The sequence below is a fragment of the Ceratotherium simum genome, chromosome 31 (genome assembly GCF_057802395.1).
Source record: "Ceratotherium simum simum isolate JZ-2026a chromosome 31, ASM5780239v1, whole genome shotgun sequence".
In the NCBI taxonomy this organism is placed as follows: domain Eukaryota; kingdom Metazoa; phylum Chordata; class Mammalia; order Perissodactyla; family Rhinocerotidae; genus Ceratotherium; species Ceratotherium simum.
This window is the reverse complement of record NC_141930.1, coordinates 2,621,282-2,640,639: the sequence shown is the minus strand read 5'-3', so window position 1 is coordinate 2,640,639 and position 19,358 is coordinate 2,621,282. Positions and strand designations below refer to the sequence as shown.

Here is a 19,358-nt window from a genome sequence, read left to right as displayed (position 1 = left end):
GCTACTGGCGGCCCGGGTTTGGATGCCAGGCGTGCACCGACGCACCGCTTCTCCGACCATGCTGAGGCCGCGTCCCACATACAGCAACTAGAAGGATGTGCAACTATGACATACAGCTATCTACTGGGGCTTTGGGGAAAAAAAAAACAAATGGAGGAGGATTGGCAATAGATGTTGGCTCAGAGATGGTCTTCCTTAGCAAGAAGAGGAGAATTGGCATGGATGTTAGCTCAGGGATGATCTTCCTCACAAAAATAAATAAATAAATAAAACTGTTAAAAAATTTACCTCTATACTTAAAATAGGTGAATTTTATTGTATGTAAATTAACTATTTTATTATGCCAAAAAAAGTTTTCATCCCATATATAGTAAACTGGGGTTATTTGCAAATTTCACATATGTAGACTATTTTATTCCCAAAGCCAGGATAAATGAATAACAGGAGATTAGTATATTTTTACTTTTAAATAGATAAGATAGGGCCGGCCCTGTGGCTTGGTGGTTAAGTGCGCGCGCTGCGATGCTGGTGGCCCGGGTTCGGATCCTGGGTGCGCATCGAGGCACCACTTCTCCGTCCATCCTGAGGCCGAGTCCCACATACAGCAACTAGAAGGATGTGCAGCTATGACATACAACTATCTACTGGGGCTTTGAGGGGAAAAAAATAAAATAAATAAAATCTTTAAATAGATAAGATAGCATAGATTTTAAAAAAAGAACCAGAAATTTATGTTTGAAACTTTTCAGTAATTTGGGATGTATTTATAGTAGAAGAGATACTCTTTTTAGCACAACTAATGTTTTTCTTGAAGAATAGTTTCTCTAAATGTTGTGTTCAGTTTGAGTTCAATAAACATGAATAAGATAAAGTACCAAAGAATCCTGTATGTTAAATGGCCACAAATTTTGTTGGATTTGCTTACTGTGATCATTACTTGTCGAGCACACAGCTATTCATGTAATTATGCCTGTGCTTAGCTGTGCGTCAGTGGCCTTCAGTCTCGTGGTTGTCCCCGTCCCCAGATCTTCACCACGGCCTGGCCCTGTGCTCACTCCCCAGGTTATGCTGTGCGGCATGCAGGAGGTTGACTTGGCGGATTGGCAGAGAAATACTGTGTATCGACATTATACAAGAAACAGCAAGCAGATCATTTGGTTTTGGCAGGTATTTGCTTTTATTTTTTTGAAACAAAATATTCAAAGAAAACGTTTTCTAATGAAACAGTGGTTTAAACAACAGTTATTTTTCATATTGAGACTGCTCTTGGATGTGGTCATTAGTCTTTGAATTCACATCAGAAGTAAGTCGCGTGGACCCTTGTTACAGGCCTTCCCAGTGCTTATCTTGACTGTCTTCCCAGATAAGAGCATGAATGACAGACTCTCCTGTGCGGAAAAGTGTAATGGTCATAGTTGTAGCTATAGCATTTTTTTTCCTAGTAGTATAAAAGTACTCTATAAATTCTACTTAATTCTAAACATAAATGAGGAAGTGTGTTTTTAATGAGAAAGTCAGTGCAGATACTTCTTCCTCTGAAGGTGATACTGTGCTAGGGAACTAGAATAATCTAGAGGACCATGTCCAGGAATGACTTTTTCCTTTTCTCTCTCTCTCTCCTCCCGCTCTCTTTCCTTACTTTTGTTGGTGTGTTGGCTTAAACTCCAATAGCGTGGTCTCTGGGCATCCACATACTACAGCTGATCTTGAAGCACATGTTAATAGACTTCCTGTTTTGTGTGTTTATTTCAGAATTTAAAATCTCTATTTTAAAGGGCTATTCTTCACACAAATCTGCTAGTTGAGACTCATTCAAGCAGCTTAGTGACTGAACTTCTGGTTTACTTTTGTTTAACTGTATCACTTTCAGGTGAAAAGTAAGCCTGGGTTTTTGTATTACTATAGAAAGATTTTCCAAAGGTTTCATCTTTTCATAAGGATATGTTTCATGTGTTTACTGCTTAATACTTTAATGAAGTGTGCACACTTCTAGAAATTTATCTTACAGATGTACCTCAACATATGCAAAATGGCACGTACCAGAATATTTACTGCAACGTTATTGGTATACTAACAGACTTGAAACACCTAAATGTCCATCAGGAGGGGACTAAGTAAATAAATTATAATATATCCATTCTGTAATTCTGTACCTTGTAATCATTCTTTTTTAAATGCAAATTAACAAAAATATTGGAGAATAATATGTTTCAATACAGTATTAAGGGGAAGAGGAAGGTGTGTATAATATGATGCTATTTGGTTGAAAGGAAAACTTAGATTCTGTGGAGTCAGGGTCTGTGCGGGTATGTGAATGTGCCTTCTCTGAGGAGGAGGCAAGAAACCCGGCAGCAGTTCCAGAGCGAGCTGAGCAGTCAGGGGAGAGGTGCAGAAGCGGCTCTTCACTCTCAGTTCTGTACTGTGTGTGCGTATTACCTGCTAGAAAAAGTCAGTAAACAAAAAGGTAGGAATAAATCCATTTTCAAGCCTCACGTATCTGAATTGCATCCCAGACAGAACGTATGCAGGTGTCTGCAGTCTTCCCTTTCAGGCCCTTTCCCAGCCTCCTTCCTCCCTTGTGTTCTGACTTTCCGTTTGGGCGTTTGTGTCTTTGCACCTGAGGAGCTGAAACTTGGGGTCCTGTAAACCTAAACGAAGGTCGTGTTTTCTGCATTGGGTTTGTTTTAGGGAAAGTGGTGAGGTTTATGTCAGACCCGGTCATGAGCTCTCTCTCGTGTCTTGACAAAATACATGCCTCAGCACAGTTCTGTGTGTTTGTTCATGATTAGCACAGCATTTTCTCTTATCTTGAGCTAACGTGTAGTCCCTGTCTTTAAGATATATTTCTATGCACACTGCGCCCTAAGTTCCTTGCCTTCTAAGATACTGAGACCAACTCAAATCAGTATTGCACCACGTTACTCATTTATGGCCCTCTTTAAAAAGAGAGAGTCAGTGAACTAGATATTTTTAGAGGAATGCATACTTTGGGTTTTCAAGTATGAAGAACACAGAAAGTTTGGAAAATGGTGTTTAGTGGGAGAAAATACCAAAAACTATTGAGAGTGGCAATTGGGAAGTGTTCATTTGTCTTTGGTAACTTATGAGGGGGAGAGTAGTCGGCTCAGGTCAGGATAACAGGGGTTTAGAACCCAACCAGACTGAGTTGATTGTTAGTTCTGCTACTAATTAGCGGTTTGAGAAGGAGAAATTATTTCACCTCTCTAGGCCTCCATTTTCTAATATGTGTAGAGGAGTGGTTAATGATAGTACCTCCCTCTCAGTGTTGTTGTGAGGGCTAAATACACAGCAGGCATATGGGGAGCCCTCTGTAGGTGACGGCCCAGCATCTGCCCTGGGTACCCGTTAGTGGTACGTACGGCCTTGGACAAATGACAGCCTCTCGGAGCCCCTGTTTCCTCTCTGTGGGTTGATCACAGTGGCTGACCCACGTTCATGTGGGAATGAACTGAAGTGAGAGTCGCCATGTACTTAGCATGGTGCCTAGCCTTCATAAACAATAAATGCCCCAGCCACTTGTTATCACAGACCTTTTGAACCAATTTCTGTGTTAAATTTCTTATTCTTCAGGATAAATTCTTAATTTTATTGAAGAAATTTAAGAATAATTTGTCTACTATTTTTATTACTGAAGATAATTTAGCATTGATTTTATCTTAAAGTAACTTCGATTTTGTCACAGTTTGTGAAGGAGACAGACAATGAAGTGAGAATGCGACTACTGCAGTTTGTCACTGGGACCTGCCGATTACCTCTGGGAGGGTTCGCCGAGCTCATGGGTAAGTGCAGTCCTCTGGGGTGATTTGTGACGGTGATGGCCTTTAGGCACGGAGCAGACATGAACCTAAGGATTGTTCTTCTGTGCTCCATGCTGTGTGTGTGCCAGACCACAAATAAACGGTTAATACCAAATACGTTTGTAAGACAAGAAGGAGAGTCTGCTCACACAGCCTGGCTGGCCATTGCTTTGCCCCTAGGGTGACTGTGAAGGGGACAGGATTCTGTAGACACTTGTCTTTCCACGGACGTGCTCTCAGTGGTGGGTCTCTGCAGCAGGAAGACACTGCTCTAGGCAGAAGCAGTTTACATTGTGGTTCATTCTGCATCATTCATATGACTGACATCTTCCCTTATTTAACTAGTTGTCAACACCAGAAAGTTTAACGGACCAGATGAATTTTGTCTTGTTTTCCTGGTTTAGGAAGTAATGGACCTCAAAAGTTTTGCATTGAAAAAGTTGGCAAAGACACCTGGTTACCAAGAAGCCACACGTGGTAAGTTCAAGACTCCTAAATAGGAAGGTGAAAGCGAGAATGAGTCTTTTGTTTAAATATTTAAGACTCAGTATTACTGCTTATTCATTAAAGTAGCCAGGATTTCAGTTTTGACAACAGACTGATTAATACAGCATTCTATAACTAAATGCTTTAGAATGATTTCTAGTTGGCTAATGTAAATAGTTGAGAAAGTACCCATTGATTGAGCAGATATTTAGAGTACCCCCATGTGTATAAAATAAGGCTGACGTGCCCTCTGCCTTTTATGACGTTTTCGCTCTGTTGGGGAAGGGGCCACGAATCACCACCAGGTACACAACTATGTGCAAATTCTAGGAAGCCCCTCAGAGGACGTAAGGAGGTGCTGTAGCAGAGCTCACCTGGAGGGAGCCTGCTCCGTGTCAGGTGGTCAGGGAGATGTCTCAGGAAGGTCATGCTGGAGTCTGATAGTGGCACACTGTGGGAAGGAACAGCGCGTTCTTTGTACAGGGTCATTTCCAAAGAGCCTGAAGTAAGAAATCATTTTTCAAAGAAATGAAAGATGACGGCTGTGAATGGAACTTCATTAATTGAGAGAGGGGATAAAAAGAATTGGGAAATGTAGGCACTGGCTAAATTATGTAAAGCCTTATAGGCTTTTATAAGGAATGTGGATTTCACTTTGAGGGCAATTAGAAGCCTTTGAAGAGTTTTAAATAACAAGTAGTGAGATCCAAGATGAATCCCTCTGCAGCAGAGGAGAGAAGGAATTGGATGCAAGAGTGAATGCAGAAAGATTAGTTACAGACTTAAAAGATGATGATGGCTTAAAGGTACGTGGTTCTTTCAGGGGGTCAAAACTGTTTTTAGACTAAGCCATTATTTGCCTTTTTATTGCTTTGACATTTGCACTTATGGTGCAAAAGCCATGGCGGGTAAAACCGCTCGTGCCTTCGCCCAGATCAAGGCAGTGGCACCAGCTGCCGTCTCTCTGTTCCTCGCCACCACACACCCGCAGTTTAAAGCAAAAAAAAAAGCCAGGCTCATTGAAGACTGTTCTTTATGAAGCAGTAGCAGTTATTAACTTTATTAAATCCTGAGGACTGAGTCTGTGTCTTTGTAATATTGTGAATGACAAACAGGACGTGTGCACAGAGCATTCTGCGCACCAAGGAATGGCAGCCGTCCCAAGGGGAGCTCTTTGGCAGCTGGTTGAGTGGACAGCTGAACCGGCTTGCTTTTTTCACGCAACACTGTTTTTCCTTGAAACAATGACTGACAAACAAACTGTGTTTATTCAGACTTGAGTATCTAGCAGATATTTTCTTGAAAAGTAATGAAGTCAGCTTGTCACCTCAAGGAAAACATTTGGAAAACTTGTCTATACCACCATGAGTTTGACAACTTCACAAGACTCCTCTGATGAGTTTGGTGGTTTAATTAACAAATGTGATTTTTTTTTCTATTATATAGTTAAATGTGTCAACATTTGGAAATTCTTTATAACTCGGTGAACCAGTATTTCCAAATGACCAGGGCATGATGTTACAAAATCATGCGTGGGTAAAAGATTCATTCAAAGTGCAAGGTAAACCCATGGATTTTACGTAACAGAGTACAAAAAGTTCTTTGATATGATTTCAGAACCCATATTTGCGTAACGTTGTCAAATTTAGTATGGTATCAAAGAATAATACCCACAATTATCTCAAAAAATGACTAGAGTACATCTCTATTTTCTAACTGCATCTCTGTGTGGGGACAGATTTTCATATACTTAAAAACAATACAGTGCAACAGAATCCAGATGTCTTGTATTAAGCACATTAAAAAGCTTTGCAAAAATACAAAATAAGGTCACTCTTCACTATTTTTTTTTTGAAAATAGTCATTTTTTCATAAAGTTATTTTAAAGTGATTTTTTAAATTTCTCAGTTTTAACTTCTAATATAGTAAATATCAATAGATATAATTCACATAAACAAAGCTCTTCGGGGTTCTCAATATTTTTAAGTGAAAAGGGATCCTGTGACCAAAAAAAAATGGAGAATACCAGCCTAGATTAAATTGGTGAATCCTATAGAGGAGGACAGATTGTTGAGGCGGGGTGAGAAGAGAGTTCATGACAAAGGAGCTAATTCTGTAAGAAAGATGGAAAGAACTGGGATTCTGAGGACACATTAAGGAATTGGCCTTGGATAAAAACAGGAACACTTCCATTTTTACAGTAGAGGAAGAAAAGTTGGGTATAACCTATAGATCTACTTGAGATTCTGTGAAGGGAAAATAGCTATCAACTGTTGGTTTCTATTTTCTCAAAGTATAAGGTGAGGTCACCGGCTATGAGTGAAGACAGGAAAAACTTTTGAGGAGGAAGAATGGGAGAGTTGTCCGAGATAAGTATTTACTAGAGAAATATGGCGAAGAATGCTGGGCAGTGTGGATGGCCCGCTCGGGTCTAGTCGTTCATGTAGAGTGACACCAGTCTTCCTGGTTGTAGGATGTCCCCCCAGTAACTTGCAGTGTTAAGGTACAAGGAACAGGAAAGTAGAAGGCTGAATTCATTCCTGGTTTGAGTTTTGATTAGTAAGTTCAAAAGAGGGAGAGACGGGATTTAAAAGTATTTTCGAGGGATAGTGATTGTAACAGTGGGCTGTGGGTTGAGTAGAAAGTGAGGACCGGGGCGGGGAGGGGGCGCCGTCTGACAGGATAGGATGGTGAGAAAGGAATGGGTCAACAGGGTGGCATTTTAATTGAAGTCAGCTGGAAAGACAGTGGCCAGAGGGTAGTTTGTTAATTAGAAATGTTCTTCACTGAACCTGAAGTCAGTAACTGAAGTAGAGGAGCAGGTCACTGAGGAGGAGGAGGACTGAAGGCCGGGGCGTTGCCTGTCGTCCCCGTGAGGGAGAGGGGACTGTGGCCCAGTGCCGAAGCTTTCAGTGAAAGGAGCGTGAGCGGGCGGTCTACAGCTGTAACAGAGTCCGGAAAGAAGGCTGCACGGCTAGATGGTGTGTGCCTCAGAGGGGAGAGTTTTGTTGACTGGCTGCAGGGGAAATGGATGTTTCAGACTAGCTGGATTTCAGTTAAGGCAAGAGAGGAGTTAAGACTATAGAAAACTGCAAATCATAAAACAGACGTTCAGAAGGGTGGATTGGAAAGGTCTGAGATGGAGGGTGGGGTGGGGATGTAATTCACATCAGGCCAGATACAGGTGATCAGTACTCAGATGAGAACTTGGATGAACAGAGGTGATCCAGAAAGGTGAGTCAGTAGTGACTGAGGTAAGCAGTGCCGTCATCTGTGGTGGAGTCGTGTGGACAGTTCTGACGGGAGCCTACTGCTCTCCTCTCCCGTGCTCTGCTGCGTGAGGTGGCAGCTGTCAGGGCAGGTGCCTCAGGCCATCTGCAGTGGTATAGCAAGCCGACAGGAGCTGTTCCCGCAGAGTCCTCAGGAAGTGTATTGGTCAGTGTCTTCCCTTTTTACAGATAAGAAAGTAGAAGTAGCAGATTTGACTCAAAGCTGGAACTAAAAAAAAGCTGAACTAAAACTTAAAACAGTATTCTGATATTCACATAGTAAGTACTCAATAAAAGATGAGTAGATTTTAGTATGTCTCTGTCCTTTTTGTAAACCAGCACAAAACATAATGCCTCATGTCTTAGAACTGTTGCAGATGTTTTCAAGTAATCCACTTTCTTATGTAGTTCAACTAAACGTTACTAAATGTCTACTGTATGTGAAATGGATGACTGTTAGGAGAGTACAGTGACAACTCTGCCCTCGTGGCTTTTAGAATCTAATGGAAGAAACCAGTCAGTCATAATAAAGTAAATGCTAAAATAGAAATAAAAAGAGCTTATAGAGAGGGGAATTATTAAGTCTATATAATACGCTCAAGAAGAATTCCTGGAGGAAGTTGTAGCATTTGAACTGATTCTGCATGAATAAACAATATTTTCATAGGCAGAAAAGGGTATTCCAGGCCACAGCAGAGCCATAAGAGCATGGTCATAGAAGAGAAAAGCACGTGGCCTCCTTGGAGAACATTAAATAAGTTGATGGGGGCTACACCAAACAGCACAGGCCTCCTTCCCCACCCCTCCACAGTAATTGGAAGCAGCAGAGGTTAAACTGGTGGTCTTCTTAGGAAAGTTCCTCTGGCAGTGACAGAAGGCTCGATAGGTTGTGGAGAAGACTTAAAAAAGTGTATGTAAGATCAGTAGGCAGGAAATTCTGATGGTCCAGATAAGAGATGACGGGGAAGTATATATGTACGAGAATATAGCAGCAATAGAAAGATCAGGAGGGAAAGAAGGGAGAGAGTCGGTAGCCAGAATGACGGAATTGAACAGAGGTTCTTCATGAAGGCTGTAGGAGAACTGGAAGGGGACTGGTGTCTCAGTTTAGGGCTCCACTGAAAAATCTTTTGCTGGCTTCCACTGTCAGACTGTGCCTTGAGGCACACTTGAATGGTGGGGGCAGTGGCAGGGGCTGCGTAGGAAGTTCTATGGTCTGCTGGACTGCTACCGTCAATACATTTAACTTTTCATACGAAGAGGATAAAAAGGTTTGAGAAGCACACCGTTAGGTTGGCTGCTCTTGGTTTTCAGGTTTCCTGACTCGTAGGTGGGAGTGGGGCAGGGGCAGGTGGGAACCAGCAGGAGTGGTAAGAGGAACCTGGATGGTCTAAGAACCTTCCACACGAGAAGACCAAAGTACAGAAAGGTGTGCCTCCTCAGAGCTACTTCACTACACTGACGGAGTGGGGACCACAACCCTGGACCCCTGAATCCTCATCCAGCTACTCAGTGCTGTATCTTAAAAAATTCAGTGTTATTCCACCGTTGTAAATTGAAAAACAATACATTGATATTTTAAGCATTTTTAATATATTTTCTATATTTCATCAGTTAATCTCAGCAGGGAAACTTGGAGTCTGGCAGGACTGAAAACATGTCATTTTAGAAAAGTTTATACATAAGGTGAGATTATTTGAAAAGACCAAAGTGTACATTTGTCTATCGACTGTCTCTACCCCAGAATTTAAGTTCCATGAGGCAGGGATTTTAGTTTTTCATCACTGTATCCACCGGCTCCTGGAAAAACACCTGATACATAATAGCGTATCAATAAATAACTGATGAATGAGTGAGTGACTGAAAGAAATGGGCTCTTAACCCGAAAGAAGTTAGGGACTCATGACACACTGTAACAGAAACAGGACAGAACAGAGAAAATTAGACTTTTTCAAAAAAAAATTCCAGTCTTTATCCATATCATTACAATTATTGTTTGTAATTCCAGTTTTCTCTGGGAAATGTTAAAATATTTTTATGAATAGGTCTTAAATTTGAATAGATTGCTGTAAGAATTTGTATATGTTAATATTATATTAAGTAATATTACAGTAGTAAATTGTTAGAATACTTCCAGCAAAATTTTTACATACTTCCTCTATCCATTTGGTTTTTCAAATGTGGTTAAAAGATACTGTATTAGAAATTTTTACAGTTTGTTTTGTTGAAAACACATCTGATTTTGTTTTTGTTTTTGTTCAGTTTTAATCGCTTGGATCTACCACCATATAAGAGTTATGAACAACTAAAGGAAAAACTTCTTTTTGCAATAGAAGAGACAGAGGGATTTGGACAAGAATGAATGTGGCTTCTTGTTTTGGAGGAGCTCTTGCATTTAAATACCCCAGCCAAGAAAAATTGCACAGATAGTGTATATAAGCTGTTCATTCTGTACAGTGAATTTTCTGAACCTCTCAAAGTATAAACATTTTCCGTTCTTCCACAGAAATATGCAAAACAATTCATCCTTTTCTACTTTATTTATTGTTCCCTTGAAGTGACTGACCAGGAAAAAGATCATCCTTAAAATTTGAAGCAAGCAAGAGACTTTATCAAAAATGAGAAGTATATATCTATCTAAACGTATATGATGGTGGCTCTAGTTTTATAGAGCTCCGAGTGTATTAAACATGACAGCCGTTCATTCAAAAGTATTCTGGATTTGCTCGACCTTGTTTCTGTCATCCAGGGGAGAAAGTGCAAATTGCTCCACGTTCTCCTCCCGTGTGACATCCCCTGAGGGCGTTGAGTTGCATAGCTGTTCAGGAAGGTATTAAGGCTTAGGCCAAATCTTACTTTGAGTATGTTAAACAATGCTGCTGGCTTTTCTGGAGACAGGTGCTTGAACCTGTCAATTTGTTTTAAATAAATACAATAGTTGAAAATTTTCCCTCTTTGCTATATCACTAATACAAAGTAATGAATGAAACCATAACTTTCATGAAAGTCATATACTAGATCCAGTACCATTTAGTTTATTTTAGAGACTGGGAAGACTTCATCACACAGCATAGAGGTTTGTTTACATGTTACTTTGGGATGCTAGGCATTTGTGGAATTAAAAAGAATCAGGCACTTCTGTATTTTTGTTTTTAAGTCTGTGATGTTCTTTAAATTTAATTCATAATAAATTGATGCAGTTTAATACTTAGGAACATATAAAAAGGTCATGTGAACTTTTCTGCTTTTGTTTGTGTTGAAAGTTTTTTATTATAAAACCAGATGGACTGAAGAGTTACATAAGCATTTGAACACTCAAACACGAGCTAATGATTTTCCGTTAGTGTTTAAATATCTTCATTCCTCTTAAATTCATGAAAATTCTATGTATCTGAATTAAATAAGCATATAAAAAATCTGGTCCCTCCCCCCCTTTTTACATAGATCATTATTTTTGGTCTAAGTAAATAACACTTTTAAATTGTTTTTCATTATCAAGGGCATTTGCTGAATTACAAAGATGTATAACAAATTAAAATCTGATGTTAATGCTCCTATAGCAAACAGCTTCCTTATTAATATAGAAACTTAAATTTCCATTTGTATCATTATTTCAATATTCACTGTAAATTTCACTAACTTAAATTTTTATAACCATGGACCTGACGTCTTGGATGTTATCTGTAACTTATTTCACTGCTAAGTACATATGGAAAATCGTAGCATACAATTTAACTGCCTTTAACAGTAGTTTGTTTTGCCAAAATTTTATTTTTCTACATATTTAGATTGTGTTCTGCGTTTTTATTCAAAATTCATAGTAAAGATGAAATAAAGGCAGGATCCACTTGAATAGACTCCTTTCCCAAATCCTGGTTATTTTCAAACCTAAAAAATTGAAGAAAACAAACAACTAATGTATATGACAGACTTGCAGTAGAGGGTGACCAGTATTCAAAAGGGCTACTTGAGTGATGCCATAGAAGTCACCACTGCTGGATGGATCCGGCTCTGGCAGAAGTTACTGAGCATCATTGGTGGAGGTGAGGGAGACCACCACCTGGCAGACCTGACTGAAGACAGATGGCTTTGGGGGTGCCGTCCTCCCTCCTCACCTCAGGTGAGAAGTGTCTGTGCACAGATGAGGCTACCCAGAGGCTGCAGAGACCAAACCAGCTTTCTGGAGAAGGCTGGTGTGGAGATCGTGTCAGGGCCTTCCACCCTTCATACCCAACTGTAGAACCCAGGCCTCTAGGCAGGGTTTAGTGTCTTTTTTTTTTTTTTTAAAGATTTTATTTATTTTATTTTTTCCCCCCAAAGCCCCAGCAGATAGTTGTATGTCATAGCTGCACATCCTTCTAGTTGCTGTATGTGGGACTCGGCCTCAGAATGGACGGAGAAGTGGTGCCTCGATGCGCACCCGGGATCCGAACCCGGGCCGCCAGCATTGCAGCGCGCGCACTTAACCACCAAGCCACAGGGCCGGCCCTTGGGTTTAGTGTCTTGATTGATCCACTCGATGGCAGTGAGAGAAACCTGAGGAATGCGGCGCACCTCTCTCCTCCTCTCCTCCTTCCCCATCCCTGTCCTGCCCTGTGCTGGGCACAGAGAAATCAGAAGTGCACAGCTCACCATGCCTGAACAGTCAGTCAGGAGGAAACAGGTGGCTCAGACACTCCCCATCCCCACCACCCATAAACTGAGCCCCGGGAGTGGATCACAGGCACAGCAAAGTCCCTCAGGCAGGCTAGTGTCTGCTGGGGAAAGAAGCTACAAGTGGACTTTCGGTTTTGTTTTTCCTACTTCTAGGAGGTTCAAGCTGAAAGGATTAACAAAATCTGTTACCCTTCAGCCTTGTGTTAACCACCTGGCTCTTATCCTCAAAACTGGATAGGGTGCTGTGTGTTAACAACAGTATCAGGCAATATTGCTTCTGTTAGAAAGGACCCCTGACTGGTAAGCTGCCTCTGGACTGGGCCAACTCCAGACACTTGATTGCTAGGAAACCATAGCTTTGACTTCCCCGAGTGTGGAATCTCGTAACTGTACGTCCCCATGAGGTCCCCGAGCTTTCACCTCGGGAGACGATGGTTCTTGCAGCCATGTGGACGCTCTGCTACAGCAGCTGCTCCTGTAAGGTCACCTCCAAATGTGAGGAGGCCCCACGCTGGCCTGGCCAGCTGTGTGTCCTGTCCTGTAGCCTTCTGAGTGAGCTGAAGCCAAGTGGAGCCTATCAATCACAGGCTTTCTGAGTCTGAATGTTGGGTTGAACCTAAGATCCCCTGGTAGACACTGCAGAATTCAAACAAAACCTTCTCTTGTTGAAATATGCGGATGAGAAAATAATACAGGTTCTCTTATAACATCCCCCCCCCCCCCCCCCGTTTTCTTAATCCACTGAATTTAAAAACCGAATTTGAGTTCAACTGGGGATTATGTCTGTCTCAAGGGAAAAGCCCTGCCTGGATCACAGCAGCTTTCTACCTTGATGTGTTTCCCTTCTTCCTAGCATATACTCTTCAGTCACAAGGCAGAAGCACAGTTCATGGCTTTCAGAGGGCGGTGCAATGGGTCAGGACAGGATGTGCATTAAATTAACTGCACGTGGCCCCTGCCGAAGTACTCAAGCCCTCCTCCTAGGTTTTTCTTCCCAGTAACGCCCAGGCACACAGTCCAAGAGAGGCTGTATAGTGAACACCACATGAAAGCAAAGAATACCCCCAAAATAATGTGCCAACAACAAAAACTTACTTACAAATGCAAAAGTGGTATTTCCTAAATTCCAAATTTTCTCTCCCAATCTCAACCAAGGAAAATGCAATCAGATGATAATAGTTACTGATACTCATGCTAAATACTTTACATGTTCTGTTTAATCCTCACAACTCGATTAGGTAGGTGTTTTTTTGCTTTTTCCTTTGTTGTAATGATGCTTATTTTATAGATAAGGAAAGTGAGTCTGAGTGAAGTCATTTTTACCAAGTCCACAGCTAGTCCAGTCTATGATTAAACACTCAGTGGGAAATTTTGCCAACAAGAAATTGAGAACTTTCAGATTCTCATAGGATAACAGCCACTTTCCAAATTCAGATTTCTTCTCATATCCTCAAAAGAAGGAAGGAAATATATCCACAGAAGAGGTAATTATAATCCCCCACAGCCCACGTCTGTGATACGTTTAGAAGACAGAATACTACAAAATTCTGTTGACACATGTGGGGATATAAGCATCTCAAACTAGCTCTGGAACACACAAGAGCAGAGTCAAGTGTGGAATGCACAGGAAAGAATATAATGGGGTCCCTAGGGTTCATTCCCAGAAGTCAGGTCTCACCCTGAGTGGAGAAATGCCAAGAACCATGTGAGACCTACTGAGTCAGACTCTTGAGAAGTCAAAAGGAAGAAACTGAGAAAGTGCACAGAATCACAATTTTGGGGAGGTACCACATCATGGAGAAGGGAGCCATCCCTTAGTAAACAGGGAAAAAGGAAGATAACAGCTCTCTAACAGACCCAGCAACTGCACTCCTAGGCCGTTAACCCACAGAAATGAAAATTGATGTTGCTATAACCTGCGCCTGATGTTCGTAGCAGCCAAAGACTGGAAACAGCCTAAATGCCCTTCAGTGGAGGATTAAATAAACTGGTACCACCATACAATGAAATATAGTCAACAATAAAAAGATCTCAAAGAATTATGCAGAATGAAAAAAGCCAATCTCAAAAGGTCACATAGTGTATGATTCCCTTTATATAACATTCTTGAAATTACAAAATTAGCACAGATTAGTGGTGGCCAGGCTTGGGGATGGTGGCAGGGAGGGGAGGTGGATGGCTGTGACTATAAAGGGTAGCGCTAGGCATGTCAGTGATGCTGGAACAGTTCTGTATCTTGATTATGGCGGCAGTTACAAAAATCGATACGTGTGATAAAACCATAGAATAACCGTGAGAGCATTTTAAGTGATAAAATCTGAATAAGACCTGTGGCCTGTACCCATTTCCTGGTTTTGATAGTGTTCTGTGTTACCATTGGGGCAACTGGGGAAGGACCTCTCTGTACTATTTTTTTTTTGCAACTTCCTATGAATCTATAATTATTTTAAAGTAAAAATTTTTTTAAAAAGCTCTATAAAGTAACAGAAGACCGACTCTCCCCTCCATAAAATAGGTTTTATTACTGAAAAATACCTCATTTCACAAAAACTACTCAGCAGAAGGTATTTTTGAACTAAAACCCAAACCCCTCACGTCCCATTTGATTACCCTGCTGGCACTCAACACACACACACAAATGGCATCTCCAGAAAAGACATTAAAAGTCACTCTAAAGAGAAAATTGAAAACAGAAATATTTCTGATGAAAATGCTTAAAACAGAAAAAAACTGAGTAAAATTCTTTAACAAAATATACTAATATGAATTAAATATAAATTGCAAATATGAAAAAAATCCAGATTAGAAATTCAAAAACTCAGAAGTGGACAAACAACATGAAGATGTGAAATGACTGCTGACTGAAATCAGGAAAAACGTGGAAGAAAAAAAACATCTGAGAAGTGAAGACAAGAAGTATCTAAGGAAGAAAACATACAATCAAAAATAAAATAAGGGAGAAATGAAGAGAGCCAAGAAAATGAAACTGAAAGAGGTAAATAGAAAACTTAGAAAGTGATAAATATAAAAGTTAGCCAAAGATCCAATATACATGTAATAAATTGGAGTCCCTGAAAATAAGATGGAACGGTGGTTCTCCAAGTGTGGTCAACACGGCTGAGCTGGAAATGTGGGATAATCTGTAAGAGGACTAGACCGGTCTCTTCAAAAAGTCAACACTGTGAGAAAAAAGATGAGGAAACTGTTCTAAATTTTAAAAAACTAAGGCGGAAAATCAAATGCAATGTATGATCTTTGAATGGATCCTGGTTTTAAAAGTGTAAGACATTTGGGGACATTTGAGGAAATTTGAATATGGCTGGATATTAGATGATGATCAAGAATTACTGTTAACTTCCTAGTTGTGGTAATGGATTTGTGTTTGTTTAGAAAGATGTCCCTTATTCTGAGACAATGCATGCTGAAATACTTAGGGATGAAGTATGCTGTCTGCAATTTCAAAGGTTTAGAAGTAAATAAAAATATATACACACATTTAAGTAAAAATGTGTGTAATCTTAGCAAAAGATTAGCAATTGTTGAATCAGAGATGGGTATACAGAGGTCCAGTATTTTCAGTTTTCTTTTTTGTTTTAAAATATACATGATAAAACAGAAACAGCACATACCCACACAGTTCACTGTAACATTACAATTCCCAGGTCCTTTGGGAAAAATCCACCTAAACATATACTCTCAGGTTTATCTAAGTGGCATTCAAAATACTCTTTTACAAAACTCAAGATTCTGCAGGGGTGGTACCCCAGCCTCAAGTAAGTAGCATTGTCCTGCCTACTTAAAACATCTTAATTTCCATTTCACCCTTGAGTTCTGTGTTCCTTCCACCCCTTTAGGGAATAGAATTTGGGCTCTGTCTAGTGACAAAAATCAATCCACTTGTGAGACCGCATCACATTTTAAAAAGGAAACCACCCTGTTTTCAGTCCACTCCTGACTTTTCTTTCCTCACACAGGCTGGCTCCGAGATACATCACTTAACTGATTTATACCAGGGACCCTCAGCATCCTAACCTCCTAACTTTCACTGCACCTTCTCTGCAAGACCTCAGCTTTGACTCAATCCAAGTTGAAAACGCACTCCCCCACATGCTACCTCTCCCACAAAGCTTCCTTTTCTTGATGTCCTCCCATCCTGATGTGATCAGTCCTCGTTAGAAATCTCATACCAGTTCGTGTTGCTGCTGCCCCAGACGTACAGTAATCTTTGCCTCTGAGCCATGGAGGTATCTCTCTCACTCTTAACGGCAATTGTTTTTGCCTTGTTGTTTGTGAAGAAACTTAGAATTTTGTATGTTTAATTTATTAAATGGTCACAACCTTAAAAGAACTGAGAAAACAGCCATAGAATAGTTATGGTCAATGTATTATCTTTATAATTTGATGAAAAGGCAATGTTTCTTAGATATTTCATCTGCTTTCCTTGAAAAATTCTCAATTCTTGTCGCTGAAACCTGTAAGCAACTGAGCAGCTTCTGTCTGTATCTAAAATGGAAAAACACACGTTATAAATAAACAGTACAGCATAAGGATCAACTTGTGAAATTTAAGTTCATACAGTGGACTATCCAAAAACCAAGACAGCACATTAGAAGAATAAAATTTCTTAACAGTGACTGATGAGACTCAGAGAACTCTTCCGTATTAGTGCACATCCCTTGTCTTTTTGTTTTAGAAATCTTACTTGGTCTGCTATCTATGTCAAACAGGAATAATTCTGTATCGCAGCAAGTAATTCATAAACTATTTGTTGATAGTAACTAAACACTTGCTATGCAGAAATTATAATGTAAATGTCACTGAATTCACATTTAAAATGAACACTCTTGTTTTTACCAGTAGGCATTTAGACAATTACATTTTTAAAGAAGTTCTTAATTCACCTTTATTTAATAGTGCCTCAGTAGAAACCTATCTGCCTTACCTTATTGGAGACGTTTTACCTGTTTATCCTCCTCTGTGTGTGCTGGGTGGTCCCTGGCTTTCATCAGCCAGAAAGCAGCCAGCTTTCTGTTGTGTAGCTTCAGATATGTCTTTCCTAAAAGAAGCAAGTTTTTGCTGTAGAAGTTTGGATCCACTGTACATAAGAAAAAAAAACAAATTTGTCTCAGGCAAAAGAGTATCGCTCTTATTTTTAAAGGCTTAATTTTTCTGATATAGATTTCAGTAATAAATTTGGTTAATAAATGATTTGGCTAACTGAATTCTCTTTTGTTCAATTATTCAGATCTCAAAAAACCTAAAATAATTACGATTTATTGAGTGTCTACTACGTGCTAGGCACTATATGACACATTTCTCAGTTTTGCAACCATTTTCTAGAACAGGCACTCCATTTACTAGATGGGAAATGAAGGCTCCTGATAGGATAGAGCTCCATAAGGGCAAGGGTTTTCTTTCTGTAATCTCTTTTGTTCCCTGCTGTATCCTACGCACTCAACATACATTCGCCGAATGAGTGAATGAAATCATGGTGACACACGTACACGTGTACATCTGATCTACATTTACTGAATGTGGGCTATCCTTAAGCAGAGATGAAACAAAGTCTTTGCTCTTTTGGAATTTATAATGAAAAGGAGAGACAAACATGAGCACAACCAAATGTAATGTAAGAGTGAAAGGAATGATAGGTATACACACTTTAAAGTGCTATGAGAAACCAAAGGAAAAAGGCCACTAACTCTAAGAGGTTACACCTGGGCTGACTGGAGGCTGAGTAGGACTTGAACAGAAAAGCTGGAGAACATTCTTGGCTGAGGGGAAACGTGAACAGAAAGCCTATGAATGAAAGCACGGGACTGTCTCACCAACTTCATTAATTGTTCACACAGTTTCCTCCTGTCAATCTGGGACCCTCTATATCCAAAGCATACTTTTTCCTGGATATAATTTATGATTAACTCCATCTTTTCCTTAAATCAAAATTGTTTTACTTCTTTAATTTGAATATATTTGTGAGATGGCAAGCTAATGTACTTAAGGGTTCCCTGGGGTTAAGTAAATTCATTCATTCATGTATTTACTCAGTCATTCAGCGAATTAGCCAAGCATTGTACTAAGCAATGAGGATGCAACTGTGAACAGAGACAGGCATCTCCATCTCCTCTGAATTTAGTCTAAGCCATGTAAACATTCATACTATAGAGTCATGAGGGCCATGCTGGGAAAAGTACAAGGTACTAAGAGCATAGAGGGAGCTCTTAAACCAGATATGGGCCGTAAGAAAAGGCCTCCTAGAGGAAGTGACCTTTAAGGTAAAACCTGGAGGATGAGTAGAGTTACTGAGGATTTTAGCTCTGTGAGAGAAGGACCATGTTTTTCTCAACACCTGAACCCTTGAGTCTCTAAGGCCCTGTTTTTACTTTGTAATTCCACTTCCAAATCCCTTTGAGGACACTTCACTCCCACGGTCACGTTCATGATATGTAATACCACCAGGATGAGAGGATAATGGAAGGCAGCAACAGAGTAAACCAGAATTAATGTATTACTGAGACATTTAACATTAGACACAATTCTTTAGAAGAAATGTTTTTTAAAAAATGCTTTGCTATCATGAGAGCATTTGGACAAGTCCATATGAGTAGGCTCTCAAATTCAATAAACACTGTCTTTTTCTTCCGATTAAGTTTTATAGAAATACAGGCAATGCTTTTTTGGTGTATTTGGTAACATGCTTATGTCCCTTCTCTGGTCTGTGCTATTAATATGAAAAAGGATGAACCTAGAACGGGCTGGTCTCAGTTCTGTAGGCTGGCCATTTCTTCAAAGCAAGACTGACATGACACTCTTCTCCACAAAAGCAGACAATATCTGCAACAGAACAAAACTGGCCTGGTTTAAAACCAGAGTTCTCATGTCAATGCTATTTGAATAGTCAAATGCTACTGGAAAGTTGTTAAGAGAGCAGATCTTTGAAAAAAAAATTTTTTTTTAAGTTTTTATAACTATGTAAGGTGACAGGTGTTAACTGGACCTACTGTGATGAACATTTCAGAATGTAGATAAATACTGAATCATCATGTTGTACACCTGAAACTAATGTTATGTCAATTATACCTCAATAAAAAAGTAAAATTTTTTAAAAAATTAAACATGAAAAAACATA

The 19,358-nt window shown here is 39.9% G+C and overlaps 2 protein-coding genes across 8 annotated transcripts in view; one reads left to right on the top strand and one right to left on the bottom strand.

Annotated features, from left to right (window-relative positions):
- WWP1 (WW domain containing E3 ubiquitin protein ligase 1) overlaps window positions 1-11,234 on the top strand; it is a 114,834-nt gene extending 103,600 nt beyond the window's left edge. For 4 of the 5 annotated variants that reach the window (XM_087420369.1, XM_087420367.1, XM_087420365.1 and 1 more), the window contains 4 exons: window positions 1,063-1,167; window positions 3,704-3,800; window positions 4,223-4,295; window positions 9,836-11,234. In XM_087420369.1, the coding sequence (XP_087276495.1) occupies window positions 1,063-1,167; window positions 3,704-3,800; window positions 4,223-4,295; window positions 9,836-9,935 (375 nt within the window). In that variant the 3' untranslated portion in view covers window positions 9,936-11,234. Of the gene's footprint in view, window positions 1-1,062; window positions 1,168-3,703; window positions 3,801-4,222; window positions 4,296-9,187; window positions 9,610-9,835 lie in introns of those variants that run through there. The other variant, XM_087420368.1, reaches the window with a different exon arrangement.
- A 5,361-nt stretch (window positions 11,235-16,595) lies between these two features.
- The window catches only part of RMDN1 (regulator of microtubule dynamics 1), a 33,715-nt gene continuing 30,952 nt past the window's right edge, over window positions 16,596-19,358 (bottom strand). The window contains exons 9-10 of one of the 3 annotated variants that reach the window (XM_087420371.1): window positions 17,191-17,285; window positions 16,596-16,732 (exon numbers count right to left, since the gene is read on the bottom strand). In XM_087420371.1, coding sequence (XP_087276497.1) covers window positions 16,682-16,732; window positions 17,191-17,285 — 146 coding nt within the window. In that variant the 3' untranslated portion in view covers window positions 16,596-16,681. Of the gene's footprint in view, window positions 17,325-19,358 lie in introns of all 3 variants that reach the window. The other 2 variants (XM_087420370.1, XM_087420372.1) reach the window with 2 other exon arrangements.